The following is a 16,495-nucleotide window of genomic DNA, read 5'->3' on the forward strand; positions in this document are numbered from 1 at the left end:
ATCAGTTCTAAAAACAGGCTAGCTATATCTGAAAGAAAAGAAAATCAAATTTATTTCTAATTATAACTGCACATTTTAGGGGGTCCGCAACATAAATAAGAATACAGTTGTCCCTCCAGTATCCACAGGTGTTACCAAGACCAACCTCACTCTGCTCACTACATGACAGGCCAATGAATCCGAGACACAAAGTTAAGGCAAAGAATATGATTTTATTCAGAGGGCCAACTAACCAAGATGGCCAACTAACGTCTCAAAATAATCATTTTACCAGGGGCTGGATGCCAGGTTCTTTTATAGACAGACATGGGGCGGAGGTGAGGAAACAAAGTAAAAAGACTATTAACCTTGCAAGTTATCTCCTAGAATGGCCAGCCTCAGGCAGGGGGGTGTGTTCATTTCTTCCTTCCTGCCAACTACAGGTGGGGGGTGGGGGGGGTCTAAACAAAGAAACTTTAAAAACAGTCAGGCTTCTCTGAAGCAGGCCATTATGTATGATTATAATAACAAAAGCAATAGAAAGCAAGTTAAAGAAACAATTTGAATATGGAGTCGGAATTGACTTCTCCCTGCAACAATGTGTGACCCACAGATAGCGGCCAACTCTACCAAGCCTTTTGACACCATCAAGGAAACTCGAGCTGGCTTCCCTGGGGGCTCAGTGGTAAAGAACCCTCCTGCCAATGCGGGAGACGAGGGTTTGATCCCTGGGTCGGGTAAATCTCCTGGAGAAGGAAATGGCAACCCACTCCAATATTCTCACATGGGAAATTCAATGGCAAAGGAGGCTGATGGGCTATATAGTCCATGGGGTCACAGAAAATTGGACATGACTTAGTGACTAAACAAGGAACATCTATGAATTCTGGTATCCTGAGGGAAGGGGAGTGGTCCTGGAACCACCCCCATGAATACCAAGGTGCAACCCTACTATCAAACTGTGCCTACCACCATCAGGCACAAACCATATGTATATGCTTTATGTATTTGACAAATTTTAGAAATCATTACGTTTTATTTAAAAGATTATAAATCTCAAAGACAAGCAAAAGAAAATTTGTGCTAAAACATCTTATTAACAAGAATGAAAGACAGTCATTATAGTAATAAAAAGGATATCAGCTTTAGCAAAGTCTCTTATCCCACACTGAGGTAATCCTGGTGTGTTCTGCATGTAGAAATCCAAGTAAAACCAATGGGCAAGTTCAATCTGAAAACACACTCGGATAGCATTGTCTCTTTCCTCGCTGGGAATATGCAAAATAAATCGGCTGTCAAAAACAAAAAACATACAAAAATTACATTTACAAACCATAACAATTTATTTTAACCTTTTTAATTGCTTCATTCCTGACCCACCAACGCGAGAACAGATCAAAAGCAGTACTGATCAAGGAAGCAAAATTGGCAGGAAAGTGAAAATGTTAGTCGCTCAGTCTGTCCAACTCTTTGCGACCCCATGGGCTGTAGCCTCTGTCCATGGAATCCTCCAGGCAAGAATACTGGAGTGGGTTGCCATTCCTTTCTCCAGGGGATCTTCCCGACCCAGGGATCAAACCCAGGTTCCTGCACTGCAGACAGATTCTTTACCATCAGCGCCATCAGGGAACCCAGGGAAGATGAGTTATGAATGAATCTCATTCATAACACAATTTTTTTAAGAGGCCATCTATCCTCTGTTCACAAGTACAGAGATTAAGAACTCACTAACAATAAATTAAAGGTGAGTAACAAAACAAACTTGTGGGACTTCCCTGAGGTCCAGTGGTTAAGACTCCATGCTTCCACTGAAGCAGACACAGATTTCATGCCTGGTAGGGGATGTTAGCACATCCCGCAAGCCATGTGGTGTGGACAAAAAAAAAAAATAGAAAGAAAAAAAAATCACTAGGATTCCCTCCCATGTCTGGTAACATTTTCAGAGAATATATGCAAATAAATTCATACACTCAAACAGGAAAGATGTTAGCTGTTTAATCTTTATATTTAAAGTATTACAAAGAAATGCAAAAGAAATCATTAATAGACCAGACTTCCCAAAGAGCTCATCTGAAGAACCTGAGTTCAAAATAACTTTCAAATACAATCACTTTAAAAAAAAGAAAATCTAAATTGTCTTTTCCAAGTACATTCAGAGGAACAGTTAATACATAGTATAAGTGTACGCTATATTATACATACAAATGTTTATGTATGATTAAGATAATGAACCCCTTTTTTGTGCAACAAACCAATCAAAATTTATGTGATTTACAGGACACATTAAGCAACAACCATTAACCTTCTTCCATGCTTAGCATTTTCTGTAACCTTTTTCTAGTGACTTTTAGAGACAAAATGAAATTACATAAAAGAAATCCACTGGTGTCTAGAGTCATTTTTTAAAATTAAAAATAGCATCACCCAATTTGATCACTTACATGAGCAGTCCCCAACCTCTCTGGCACCAGTTTCATGGAAGACAATTTTTCCATGGACTGGGACAAGGGGAATGGTTTGGGGATGATTTAAGCACGTTACATTTACTGTGCCCTTTATTTCTATCATTATTATGACATCCGATCCACCTCAGATCGCCAGGCATAGATCCCAGCCTTTGGGGCCTCTGACTTACGCTATCCACTAGTTGTGGTGATAAACGTTCTTTGCTGTTCTCAAGTTTCAAGTCAAATCTCAAAACAATGCTGTAAAAATTATAAAAATATATCATTCCAACAGGGAACTGAATAAGTAGCAGTTAAGACAAATATATGTACAATAATCTAGAAAAACAATCTGTATTAAGATTAATCTGTATTAAGAACAAGACAGGTAACACGCAACCCTGACAGCATTGTCTAAGACATAAAAATCTCTTCCACGTGGCATTTAAGATCCAGTGCCTGCTCACCTGCACAGCCTCTATCACTCTGTAAAGTTCTTTATAGCCAGTGACACCTGATTCTTAGAAATGTGCTAAATTGCCATCCACATACTATCTCTCTCCTCTCCTTATAATTCATTCCTCATGACTTACTTATAGGTCATGAGGAACGACTTATGAAGTACCTACTTCATTCATTTCTTATAATTCATTCCTCATGACTTACAAACACTGCATCTCCTACAGTGGTAGGTATATCAGACTCCTCTAAACAGATTTATATACTCTTTCAACTCCTACTCCATTAAAGCAATTATCTGATTTTTACTACTGGGTGCATGCTTAATCGCCAAGTCATGTCCAAGACTTTGTGCACCATGGACTGTAGTCCACCAGGTTCCTCCGTCCGTAGGATTTTTCAGGCAAGAATACTAGAGTGGTTTGCCATTTCCTTCTCCAGGGGGTCTTTCCGACCCAGAGATCAAACCCACATCCCCTACATTGCAGGCCAATTCTTTACCACCATTACTGTCCATAAACTGTTCCAAGTTAGTTCACTGAGATAAAGTGCTGAAATCAGTCTTGAATATTCATTGGAAGGACTGATGCTGAAGCTGAAAACTCCAATCCTTTGGCCATCTGATGTAAAGAGCTGACTCACTAGAAAAGACCCTGATGCTGGGAAAGACTGAAGGTGGGAGGAGAAGGGGACGACAGAGGATGAGATGGTTGGATGGCATCACCAACTCAACAGACATGAGTTTGAGTAAACCCCGGGAGTTGGTGATGGACAGGGAGGCCTGGCATGCTGCAGTCCATGCGGTCGCAGAGTTGGACACAACTGAGCGACTGAACTAACTGATCTTTGCATATTTTTACTCCTATAGTCTAGCAAACTGTCTGACACATACTGGCAGTTACAATTTATCTTTGAAATATAAGACGGGAGTAAGCACACTCCACTCTGTTCCTCCCACAAAATGCAGCTATAAACCCTGAATGAAATACACAGACCAGCTATGTGAGGATGGTGAAAAGTAAACAGCAGCAGGAAGATTGAGGAGGACAAATATCTGAATTTACCATTTTTCCACCCTCCAGTATCCCTAAGGTGGACTGGGGGTTAGAAGTGAGCGCCAGGAGCCCTCAAGTGCTGCCTCAAGGATCAAGACAGGATCTAAAGGAATCCCTCCACAATGGGGGTCTCCCCCTCTCTACTCCCTTCTCTCATGCCACAGTACCAAGCAATGCCATACTGGTTAGAGTTGGCAGCAAGTGACTGTAACAGGGTCCACAGAAGTTAAAACCTTGTCGGACAAGAACGTTCCTCTCCGATCACAAGAACTGTGCAGTCCCAACAGAGCAGGGCCAACATCCATAGCTTATCCTCATCTCCAGGCATGAGGAGAGTCACATCAAACACGTGGTAAAGTGGCTTTCGGTTTCCGCCATTTTTCAATATTCTAATTCTTCAAAAAGGGGAGCCAAGAACTACCAGGCAGACAGCAGAGAAGGAGGAGCTGAGGCCCCACAGAATCATCTATGACTCTGACGCTCAACCCCAAGCTGCACAAACATGGGCAGACTGGGGCTTCCCTGGTGGTCTGGGGGTTAAGAATCTGCCTTCCAATGAGGGAGACACAGGTTCAATCCCTGTCCTGGAACTAGGATCCCCCATGCTGCAGGGAGACTAAGCCCCCGCGCCACAACTATTGAAGCCCATGCGCTGTATCGCATGTGCTCCAGAACAAGAGAGTCCAGAAGCAGCCTGCACGCCGCAGCCAGAGCGAGCCCGTGTGCGGCAACAAAGATCCAGCGCTTAGACCACCAGCAGTACACAGACGTAGTCAACTCAACTACCTACGAGAGACCACTCCTCCAGCCTCAGACTAGCTAGCACACGATACACCAAGACAGAACGCACACAAAAACTAGACTCATTTTATCTGATTTTAATAAACTTACACCAAGTCTCAAAAGGGGCTTCTCTGTGGCTCAGATGGTAAACTAATCTGCCTGCAATGCGGGAGACCCAGGTTTGATCCCTGAGTCAAGAAGATCCCCTGGAGAAGGGAATGGCTACCGACTCCAGTCTTCTTGCCTGGAGAATCCCATGGACAGAGGAGCCTGGCGGGCTACAATCCATGGGGTCGCAAAGAGCTGGATGCAGCTAAGCGACCAACACTTTCAAATCTCAGGGAAAAAAAAAAAAAAAATGAAAGAAAGAAAAGAAAAACCACTTGTCTATTATTTCTTAATGTTCTCAGTTTGGGACATTTTCTACTGAACTCCATTATGGAAGAAGATCAAGAATTAACTCTATTCCTCCTCTCATTCGGCACACCATTGTCCTCTCTCCATCACCCCAACAAATGGTATCTTAGTTTCCTTTTTTAATCTCAGCACTGCTAACATCTGGAGCACGTAACTCTGTGTTGAGAGGAGCTGTGCTGTACACTCGAGGTGTTCAGCAGCATCCACAGCCTTGGCTTATCAGGTACCAACAGCACTCTCCAGCAAGCGGCAACAACCAAAAAGGTCTCCAGTCACTGCCAAACGTCCCTCGAGAGGAGCAAAACTCAGTCCCAGTCTATAACCACAGCATCAGATCAGCATTCAAGTCCTCCCACTACGGTTCTTTAAACACAACTCACAGCTAAGCCATATAATCCACGGTTTTTTCCCATTTAAAAAATTACTTAATTTAGCTGCGCGGGGTCTCAGTTGCGGCACATGGGATCTTTTAGCTGTAGCATGCGAACTCTCAGCTGCGGCATGCAGGATTCTAGTTCCCTGACCAGAGCCCGAACCTGGGCCCCCTGCGTTGGCAGCAGAGTCTTAGCCGCTAGACCATCAGGGAAGTCCTCGTTTTCCCTCTTAAGCACAATCAAAAGTTCTCCCACTGATTAATGTCTTGTCATTGCTTTACTTTCTCTATACCTGTCACTAACTCAATCTTTCACTAGTTTTCTAAATTCTTTTCTCGAGGTGTTCATTCAGACACCAGTTTCATCTTGAAGACTATCCCTGAACCTTCTGATCTGTTCCAATTTGGAGTGACTGCCACTGCATATAATATACATCTGTCATCCTATGCTGTCCTTTCACTAGCATCCTATGGTTCCCACGTTTCCACCCTATACTAGACCTCATGTTCTTACATCCCGTCTTCCTCCTGATTAATGTACTTCCTTATTTTCACTTAGTACCACCTTCCATGCCTTCTGGAGAAAGAATGCAGGAGAGATAAATATTAAGACATAGTGAATTTGAAAATATCTTTATCCTCACACTTGACAACTTGGCTAAGTAAAGAATTCCAGGTTGGAAATCATTTTCTTTCAGAAGCCTGAAGACAGTGCTCTTTCCTGCCAGCCTACAATTTTGATGTGTAGACTGAAGCCACCCCAATTCCTTCATCCAACCTTTTTTCTCACTGGAAGCTTCCAGCTTCTTCCTTCTGTCGTTCATGTTCTAAAATTCCCTAGCTGTCTCTTTTCCATCCACTGCATCACTTGTTCAATGGAATTCATCCACTTAGAAACTCACCTCCTTCAGTATTGAAAGACCTCATGGAACGATCCTATGATTCTCCAATTTTCTCTGTTATGTCCTACGTCTAACTTCTAAAACCCTTACTTTCTGGGAAACAGTCTCTTACAAGCCACCTACTGGGCTTTTTGTTTCTACTCTCATATTTTAAATTCCAAACGCTATTTTTAATTGCTTAAATTATGCTTTCATAGATTATTTTGCTATTACATGACTGTAAAAACCTCTCTCTCTAAGGAGTAGTTCTGGGGTTCTTTTTCTTCTTCTACCTGCATAGTTTGATCTTTTCAGTCATTTTTCATTGTCATTGCTAATTTTAAGGTCTACATTCTGCATTGAGGCCTATTTCAGATATTCATACTTTCAAGACTACAAGGCTTTTTTAGGAGGCTTGTCAAACATGAGGGACCATTAAAGGGGATTAGGCTGAGCCATTCGATCAAGGAACTTCCAATGTCAGTATCTTCAGGTATTTCCTCATGGGCTAGTCAGAGCACCTAGACAAAAACCTTCCAATCCATCAGGAGGTAAAGGCCAGGCTTCCACTTTCCGGGAACTGAGCAGAGGAAGAGGGATGGTTTTCAGCATGTACACGGTATTCACCACCTCATCTCTGTCACTTTTCAATATCCTCTAATTCTGAAGCAGAGTGACTACTACAATATTCACTCTTTCACAAGCCTGTCAGGTCTGCTAAACCACATGCCACTTTCACTTCTCCTGTATAGTTTCCAAATTTTGTGGCTCATCTCTTCATCCATTCTCCCCTTTCTTGTGGGGTTATACATTTGAAATTTTTTAACTTTTAGTGGAGCAGATGCTTGTGCACAATCCACTATCTTTAACTAGAAATTCACATGACAACAGATTTCTAGAGGATGCCAACCACAATCTAAAATGGGGTACAAAACACCTAAGACAGAGAAATTCAACCCTATTCCCATCCCAATCGGCAAAGTCCTGAATAAGAAAACTTTTTAAAAGGCTAACATAACAGCCAAGTCTGTTAATAGGAGAACATCCACACTTCTTTCACTCCTCTGACAGTCAGGAGTTTCTCCTACAAAAGGCAGGGGAGGGAGGAACAGCACCCAAGACTCTCTTCTAACTTCAGCAAATGGGTGTGAGTGCTGGCACACCAAAACGAAACGCCTGCACGCTGGTACTCAAGGGCTCCCCAGCGTTTAAGAGCCAGCTCCCGTCTGTTCTCATCAAGCAGCCAGCCACACAAGCCCCTCTACAGCCCCACTGAAACTCGGGACAGCAACCAAAAAGTCACCCAACGTTTAAGGAAAACCTAACTCATGACAAAGAAAAAATTAAACTCATTTAAAAAACTGGCTCTGAAGAAAAGCGCTCTCAAGGGTATCTCCTGGAACCTTGGTGCTGCAAGTGCGGGCCCTGGGCCACCTGGAAACATAACTGTGAGAAGAGAAACAGACACTTCAGTCCCACACAGGCTCAGAAAGCTGGCTCCCTGATGATCCTCTCAAAGAGGCAACTTTAGAATGAACACCAGCAAAACAAGAATGAAAATAAAGAAAGCACAAAACAGAGCGTTCAAGAGAGAAGAGACACAACCTGGGAGAGCAGGGAAAAGGGAATTCTAGTACAGTGCAGACTGGACTAGACAGTGAAGATCTCTAAGACAGCATTCTCCAGGAAAAAAGGATTCAGTAGAAGAGCAGACGGTACAACTGAGTGAGACCAAGGATATCTAAGGAGCAGATGAGGGTGTGACGGTGGAAGGCAGCTAGAACCTACAGGCATTTTGAAGGAGAAGGGTAAATGTACAAGAGAGTCACAGTCCAAACATGAAACAAAAAAGTTAGAACAAAAGGGGGGAAAAATATTAAAGAATAGCTAGAAGGAATCAGGGGATAATGAACAAAGCATATGCTTCTTTATCCAAAAGAAAAAACTAAAAGATATCACTTAGAGCAACTTGTAGAATGTAAGAAAGAAGAATGTATTTGGACATTCTCTCTCAAGATTCTTAAAAAAGGATCTTGACTATGTTCAGAATCTTGTAGACTTGCCTCTACTGTGAAAAGTATTTACGCAGTCATGATGTATAACAAATGCCATTATTATTATTCACCCCCTGCAATCAACCAGTAGCAGAAAGTTTAAGATTTCATAATGTTACAAAATGTAATATAAATACTATCAATCTTAATTTTTAAGTCACCTGGATAGAAGCTGAGGGAGTAGGTAAGAAAAGAAATAGAAGAAATGATGGAGCACTAACTGCCTCACCCTACCAAATACAGACTCGAGAGACACTGACGTTCATAAAACAGAAATAAAACTTATAAGCATAGTAAAGTCACAAAGATAACCAATGGAACAATTTAAAGTAGTAATATAACTGCACTGGAAGTAGGACAAGGGCAACAGTAAGTGTAAACTAAATTCCCACCTAATAATCTACCAAGATATACTAAATCCTCAATCTAATATCTGAAGTTGATAGAAACTGGTATAAGTAAACTTTCAAATATTGAAATATCCATTAGAAGACTTCACAAAACAGGTGAGGTCTGCAGAGCAGAACTAGGATGAAAGGGGTAGGGAAAGAGATTGTTGCTTTTCATTTCACAAATTCATCTGTACTGATTTAAAAAAAAAAAAAAAACCTTACAGATTAGTACATTTTAAAAGTTAAAGGCAAATTTTTTAGAAACTTTTAAGAAAAAAAATTTTACACAGGAAAATTAAATTTCAATGCTTTCATTCTGTGAATGTTTGTGATCTGTTTTATATATTTAAAAGTGTGTGTACATACATACATGTGTATATTTTAAAAGCTAAAGTAAAATGCTTTTCACAATATTTTGTTATGGGAAAAATTTCTCCACTTCACAAAAAGTCATCTTTTCAATGTTTCCACAGATAGAAAAAGCGTTACCACAAGGACTGAAATTAACACAAAAATGTTTCAGGTGAAATGAACACTTAAATGGTTATTTCATTAACCTATGAGATCACCAAAATAGCAATATTAGTTGCCAGACTATACCTTTCTCCTTTTAACACAGGAGTGTTTAATTCTTAAAGGGACTTATAAATAACTTCAAACTCTTCTTTAGGAGGAACAACTTACCAAACTGCAGCTTTCAGTTTTTACTTTAAAATCATGCTTTCCAAATCTTTAATAAGATTATTTAAACAGTACCGAAAAATATTTTTAACTTTTAACATTAGAAATCATGGTGCACCAAAGACGAGTATCACCCACCATACAATGGTGCTGATTTACTTTTACATTCGCAAACATACTGTATTATAGAGCAGATTTGGTTCACCAAAGCATTTTAGACAAGTCTTCCTTGCTGTCCTCCAACTCCACTTCACCCAGAAGTTACCAGTTTTATCAGTTTGGTATATACACTTTCAGAATTCTGTGCATGCACACAAACATGTATTCACAAAACATTTAAAAATTTAACACAGAGCACCAAATGACTAGTTATTACTCTCAGTAGTATATTGTGTACATTTTCAAGACACAAATACTCTCCTTCGGTTTACTGTTTGCTAATTGCCTTAGGAATTTCTAATGGCTGCACAGTATTCCTGTAAATGAAATACCCCATATTCAACTGCCTGAAAAATAATATTCCATGTCTTAGGTAAGCTGTCTAATGGTCAAAGTCATATCTTGAAAATTGAAGTCTCCTGCTCTAATTTCTCACATAAAAATCACTCTCAAATTTTACATTTCCCCAAAACATATTAATATATGGTCAATAACTAAACTAGACATGATTAGCAGGACTATGTTTATCAAAGATCAAAATAATAAAAGAAAAAAACTTTAAAGATATGGATAAAGAAGAACTAAAACTGGAGAAAATACAAAGGGACTGAAAACGAGAGTCAAGACCAAACTTATAAATCAAGAGGCACTTTAAAAAGTACTAAACAATAGGAAAAAAAGATGTTAAAAGAGTACAGAAAAACTAAACTTTTTCAATTTAAGCTTTATTTTCATAGAAAGTAAGTGTGAAAGTTTCTGAAAGAGCTCATAAGCAAAAGTCAAAATTGTTAATATTAAAAATCTTTGTATTAATCAAAGATATTGTAAACATTAACTTGAAAATGGTATTACTTTTAAAACCTGAAGTTTTAAGAAATGGTTATTTGGTTCTGAAATGGAGCAGGAGTCATCACAGACAAAGACATCCCCACCCTCTCTCTCTCACCTCTTGTTTAAAGGAAAGTTTTAGCCTCCTAAGCTAAATTTGATTCAGAGAAGCAAAATGCAGAAAACTAAGGAAAGCAGTCAAGCAAGACAAGATAATACTGGCTTAACCATAAAGCAAAGTCAAGGACCTTTAGTTCCTGCCCGAGGCCTGCAGATAGTATCCTGAGCCGTATCCTGCAGTTGTTTTGTAAAAACTAAAACCCTCACCAGGTGGAAGAACCCAACTGCATGCTAACCACCAACAAGCAGACCTTAGACCCTTAAAACCAGGCTGATAATTTGAATTCTAAAATGCCACCCTGTTACCTCACCACCACCTAATCAGGAAGAGATCCATGAGCTGCTGACTCACCACGACCCTGTCCCTCATCTTCCCTGTAAAAACCCTTCTTTGACCATCCCTGGGGAGTCTGTCTTTTAAGCATGAACTGCCATTCTTCCTTGCAAGGCCCATCAGTGAATGCAGCATACTTCCCTTTACCACAGTTCTATATCACTATAGGCTTTGCTGCATGTCAGGCAAGTAGACCCAACTTTGGTTGGATAACCGTTTCCTATTAGTTTATCAAGTAGCTAGCCCTAATTTTTAAACACATCAACCGTGCGGCTCCAAAAAACAGTAACTACAAAAAATTTCCTTAAAGGAAAAAATGAAAGTTTTCTCTATTCCAAAAGATCTGCATAAAATAGTTTAAATACACTTAACTAGAAAACCAAGTAAGAATCTTTACTTAACACTTAACAGATGTTTAACATGAAGTCTACAAAACACCATTATTTTTAAGTAGGATTCAGTTCAGTTCAGTTGCTCAGTCGTGTCCGACTCTTTGCGACCCCATGAATCGCAGCACGCCAGGCCTCCCTGTCTATCACCAACTCCCGGAGGTTACTCAAACTCATGTCCATCGAGTCGGTGATGCCATCCAACCATCTCATCCTGTGTCGTCCTCCTCCTGCCCCCAATTCCTCCCAGCATCAGGGTCTTTTCCAATGAGTCAACTCTTCGCATGAGGCGGCCAAAGTATTGGAGTTTCAGCTTCAGCATCAGTCCTTCCAATGAACACCCAGGACTGATCTCCTTTAGGATGGACTGGTTGGATCTCCTTGCAGTCCAAGGGACTCTCAACAGTCTTCTCCAACACCACAGTTCAAAAGCATCAATTTTTTGGCACTCAGCTTTCTTCACAGTCCAACTCTCACATCCAAACATGACCACTGGAAAAACCATAGCCTTGACTAGACGGACCTTTGTTGGCAAAATAATGTCTCTGCTTTCTAATACGCTATCTAGGTTGGTCATAACTTTCCTTCCAAGGAGTTAAGCGTCTTTTAATTTCATGGCTGCAATCACCATCTGCAGTGATTTTGGAGCCCAAAAAAATAAAGTCTGACACTGCTTCCGCTGTTTCCCCATCTATTTGCCATGAAGTGATGGGACCAGATGCCATGATCTTAGATTTCTGAATGTTGAGCTTTAATCCAACTTTTTCACTCTCCTCTTTCACGTTCAAGAGGCTCTTTAGTTCCTCTTCACTTTCTGCCATAAGGGTGGTGTCATCTGCATATCTGAGGTTCTTGATATTTCTCCCGGCAATCCTGATTCCAGCTTGCGCTTCTTCCAGCCCAGCATTTCTCATGATGTACTCTGCATATAAGTTAAATAAGCAGGGTGACAATATACAGCCTTGACGTACTCCTTTTCCTATTTGGAACTAGTCTGTTGGTCCACGTTCAGTTCTAACTGTTGCTTCCTGACCTGCATACAGGTTTCTAAGTAGGATTACACACATCAAACCACCTTCATAACGGTTGATATGACTTCTTTAAATGATGCAGTCTTCTGTAATATACAACATAAACCCAATACTAATGGGACAATTAGTTTAGATGCCTGTTAAAACTATAAATTACCTATCTTTTCTAAACCACCTGTATCGCTATTAATTCATACGTAACTATTGCTCATCTTTCCTAATACTACTCATATTTAATTTTTCTAACTATAAAATGTACATCCTCTAAAAAAATTTGGAAAGATGAATCAGAAAAACTGTAATTCCACTTTTGACATGTTCTCCCAGTCATTTATCTAACAAACATCAAACCTCTTTTTTTCTTAAGTTATAACCATATCATCACTAAAGAAGTACAGAGATGTTAATTCTTAGTGGTTGCAAAATTAGTCTCTTTACTTATCTACATGTACTTTTGTGAAGTAATAACATTAGAGAGGACTTTCTATTTCATCCACCAGTGTTAAGAAAAAAAGGTACAGGCATTAGAAAGAAAAAGGGCTAATTTCAAACATTGATTTTCTAAATTAAGATGAAAATGACCTTGTATAAATTACAATGTGAGTCTGTCTGAGAGATGAAAATGGAAAAAACTGGATCTACCAAATAGGGTTATTTTGAGGATTAAATGATACATGTGAAGAGAGCATCCAGTGTCTGCTTGGCACTCAGTAGTAACTTCACTAGTATCAGTTCTTCCTTTCCCCCTAAAGTCGTGAATGCAACACAACTACTAAAAGTCAGACTTTTAGATATAAATTTAGACATAAATAGTGAAAAGTGGTCGTCTTATCAGAGCCTGTATTCATTTGTAATCTAAATTATTTCACATCCCACTTACACCAGCGACAACTCAGGTTATTACTACACCAGAAACATTTCCTTTTCCTGAAATAAAATTTTAAGTCTATTTTACACATGCTTGAAAGTGAAAGTACACTTGCCTATCTAAAATTATAGCCAACAAGAGAGAAGAATGCAGAAAATTATCTTGTAAAAGTATAGCATCAGTTAAAACCCAGCAGCTGAGAATACGTTCAAGGATAATTAAGAGATGGAGGAAAAAAAGCAACTCTAGACTTTTTCTCTTCCCCTCACTCCCAAGGATAAGTTTGGGGATGAACAAGAGAGTAATTTTTCGCAGCAATTTACAGAGAACGCCACGGACAAATAAGAATACTCCGGGGGAGTGGGGGGGGGGGGGGGGTAAATTTGAAAATTGTTCTCTACGCAGGTCCGAAAAGCTGGGACTCCAAGACTTAAAAACCTTGGGATCTTTCAACAGAACTGGGGAATGAGATGGAGGGAAGAGAGGGTAAGACTGTCGACAGAAGTCAGAGTCAGAAAAAGCAACGGGAGGGGGAGGGGCAGCCCCCAAAATGCCAAAGACCCGGCTGCTTCGCTCGCGGGAAAGCAAAATAGTTGAGCAACTAAGAAAATGAGGAAATCCCAGCGCTGCGAGAGAAGGAGTGGAGGAGGGTGCGTGAGAAACTGGGAGGCTACAGCGGAAAAAGAGGGGTGGTGTCGGAGATAAGAGTCGACCGGGAAAAGGAGCAGAGGCGGGACGGGAAAGCCGGGACAAGGATGTGGACCGGGAGAGGAGACGCGGAGGTCTCCGGGGTCGCCGAAAGTGAGAGGAGGGAAAAAGAAAAGCAGGAGACGACAGGGGGCCGAAGCAGCGAGGGGCGCCACGGTACCTGCAGAGATCGTCCAGGACGCTGCCGGGAATCTCCACCCGTTTGGTCTCCATGATGAGGACCCACAGCAGGAGCAGTGCATCCCGGCTCCGCGCGGCCGGGGACCGAGGGTACTGCAGGAAGACTCCGGCTCGCCGGAGAACACGCAGGAGCTGCGGCAGCAGCGGCGGTGGCTCCTACGGAAACGAGAGGGGAAAAGGGGCGGGACCGCTTACTTCCTTCCGGCTCCCTCAGCCCGGGACCCCGAGGCTGGGCCGAGGCGGGGGGCGGAGTCCCGAGAGCCACGCCCCTGCTCTGCTTGAAAGACCCAATGGGAAGGTGGAGAACTGGGACCCTGAGCAAGCTAAGCCAATGGGAAGGTGGCGAACTGGGGCCCTGAGCAAGCTAAGCCAATGAGGTGTTTGTTTATTGGTCCGTCGGCTCCAATCGTCTTCAAGCTGCCCAGTTACTACTCAGTAAACCAACTTCCCGCCGCTGGTCCTGGGCCTTGGGGTGGATAGGCGCATGCGCATCATCACTCTTTAACTCTACTAGGAAGTCTGCAGGGTGCCGGTTTTCCCTCTAGGTGGTCTTCCGCACCCTCTCTCGGTGACTGAGTAGGCGCTCTGACCTTTGCAGTGCTGAGCCTGTGGGCGCATTCAGCACGAGTGTGCACGGATGATTTCTGTCACCAGAGACCCCGCACACACTCTCACCGTCACCCCCGCCACTTCCAGGTTGTGTATCCTTTCACTACCACCCCCCGCAGAGAGTTGTCGTTTTTGTGGTGGCTCACCTCTTTTGCTCTGCAGGCACCCAGCCCTAACTGTGAAGACAGGGCGTTTTTATCCCTGTATTTGACACCATGTGAAATATGAATTGATTGAACCTGAACTCGGGAAACTTCATTCCACCTGCTGCGAGCTCACATCACTCCAACTGGCTAGTCATCATTCATTCCACAGTCTTGCTTAATGGAGTCTTAATGGATCCTTGCAGAAACTCTGGATCCATCCATTTTTCAACTTGCTCTTTTTATATCAGACTCATAGGCCCACACACACCTGCTCAGCCGTGAGTTTAGTTCTTTCTACCACTTAATCTCCCATCTTTTCTCTTAATGAAATACCCACTGCCTTTATGTCAAGTTCACATTAATTCTCCACACTACTCCAAGAGCTGCCTAACCAGTACAGCCTCTGCCTCCATTCTTAGCCTGTACAACTGCCCAAGTTTTGTTTTGTCCAGATATGAACAGATGACTATCTTTGCAGCTTTTCAGATGCATGTTTAAGCCCAATTTTTACATAGGAGCCATCTTATCATCTGTTTTACTCTGTTTTCCATCTTTATATTTTTGCTTTTTATTGGAAGACTCCTCAAGTTTGTTTTCCAGCCATCTGTAGTTTTTACTTTTCTAGAATTTTCTTTCATTGTCCAGATGTCTCTTAGTCATGGTGTCATAGCCGTGCTTCTTAAATCTCATACTCCTATGAGGATATTAATACATTTAAAAGCTTTCTTCTTCCTGAATAGTCTTTTATTCCTCTCAGTTGCTTTTTTCTATTAGTTTGGTCACCACCTATCATATCAGAAGTTTTCTGGTGATGCTTAACTATTCACTCATACTTAAGATTATGAAACTAAAAGACTGGAGTCAAGTGCTATAAAAGCTAATTGGAGTGGAGTTCGGGGGAGGGGAGTTCTGGGGAGAATGGATACATTTATATGTATGGCCGAGTCCCTTGGCTGTTCACATGGAACTGTCACAACATTGAATCATTTGTATGTGTGTGTGTGTGTGTGTGTAAAGTTGCTCAGTCGTGTCCAACTCTTTGCAACTCCATGGACTGTAGCCCCCCAGATCCCTCTGTCCATGGGATTTCCCAGGCAAGAATACTGGAGTGGGTAGCCATTTCCTTTACCGGGAGATCTTCCCAACCCAGGGATCAAACCCGAGTCTCTTGTGTCTCCTGTTTTGGCAGGCCGCTATTTACCGCTGTGGTCACCTGGGAAGCTATGCCCCAGTACAAAATTAAAAGTTAACAAAGAGCTGACTGGAAGCTCCCAGGGTGTGGATGGGACTTGAGAGCTTCACAGTAGGATGATCTGACTGGGCTGTTGGCTGGGAAAACATGGCATTGGAATCTGTAGGTCATTCTTTCTAGCTGGTCAGATTTCCTACAGAGAAAATCCTTTCAGGTCAAACTGGAAGTATTCTGGGAGTCAAGTAGGGAAGCACAGGCTAGAATATTCTGTTTGTTCTCTTCAGTCCTCCCTGCCACAGTACTAGTCTATTTTGGGTTTACTAAGAAATAGGCCCTGAGGCAAGGATTTGAGTGCAAGTAGTTTATTCAGAAGATGATCCTGGGAAAGAATTGTGGCAGAGAAGGGAGGTGAG

General features: G+C 41.7%; 1 protein-coding gene across 3 annotated transcripts in view; it reads right to left on the reverse strand.

Moving 5' to 3' along the window:
* Window positions 1-14,364, reverse strand: part of DCP2 (decapping mRNA 2) — a 53,755-nt gene extending 39,391 nt beyond the window's left edge. Inside the window, exons 1-2 of one of the 3 annotated variants that reach the window (XM_043470601.1) lie at window positions 14,116-14,361; window positions 1,120-1,271 (exon numbers count right to left, since the gene is read on the reverse strand). In XM_043470601.1, coding sequence (XP_043326536.1) covers window positions 1,120-1,271; window positions 14,116-14,168 — 205 coding nt within the window. In that variant the 5' untranslated portion in view covers window positions 14,169-14,361. Of the gene's footprint in view, window positions 1-1,119; window positions 1,272-14,115 lie in introns of all 3 variants that reach the window. The other 2 variants (XM_043470602.1, XM_043470603.1) reach the window with 2 other exon arrangements.
* Window positions 14,365-16,495: the final 2,131 nt, after the last annotated feature.

This window comes from Cervus canadensis, chromosome 6, assembly GCF_019320065.1.
Source record: "Cervus canadensis isolate Bull #8, Minnesota chromosome 6, ASM1932006v1, whole genome shotgun sequence".
Taxonomy (NCBI): Eukaryota; Metazoa; Chordata; class Mammalia; order Artiodactyla; family Cervidae; genus Cervus; species Cervus canadensis.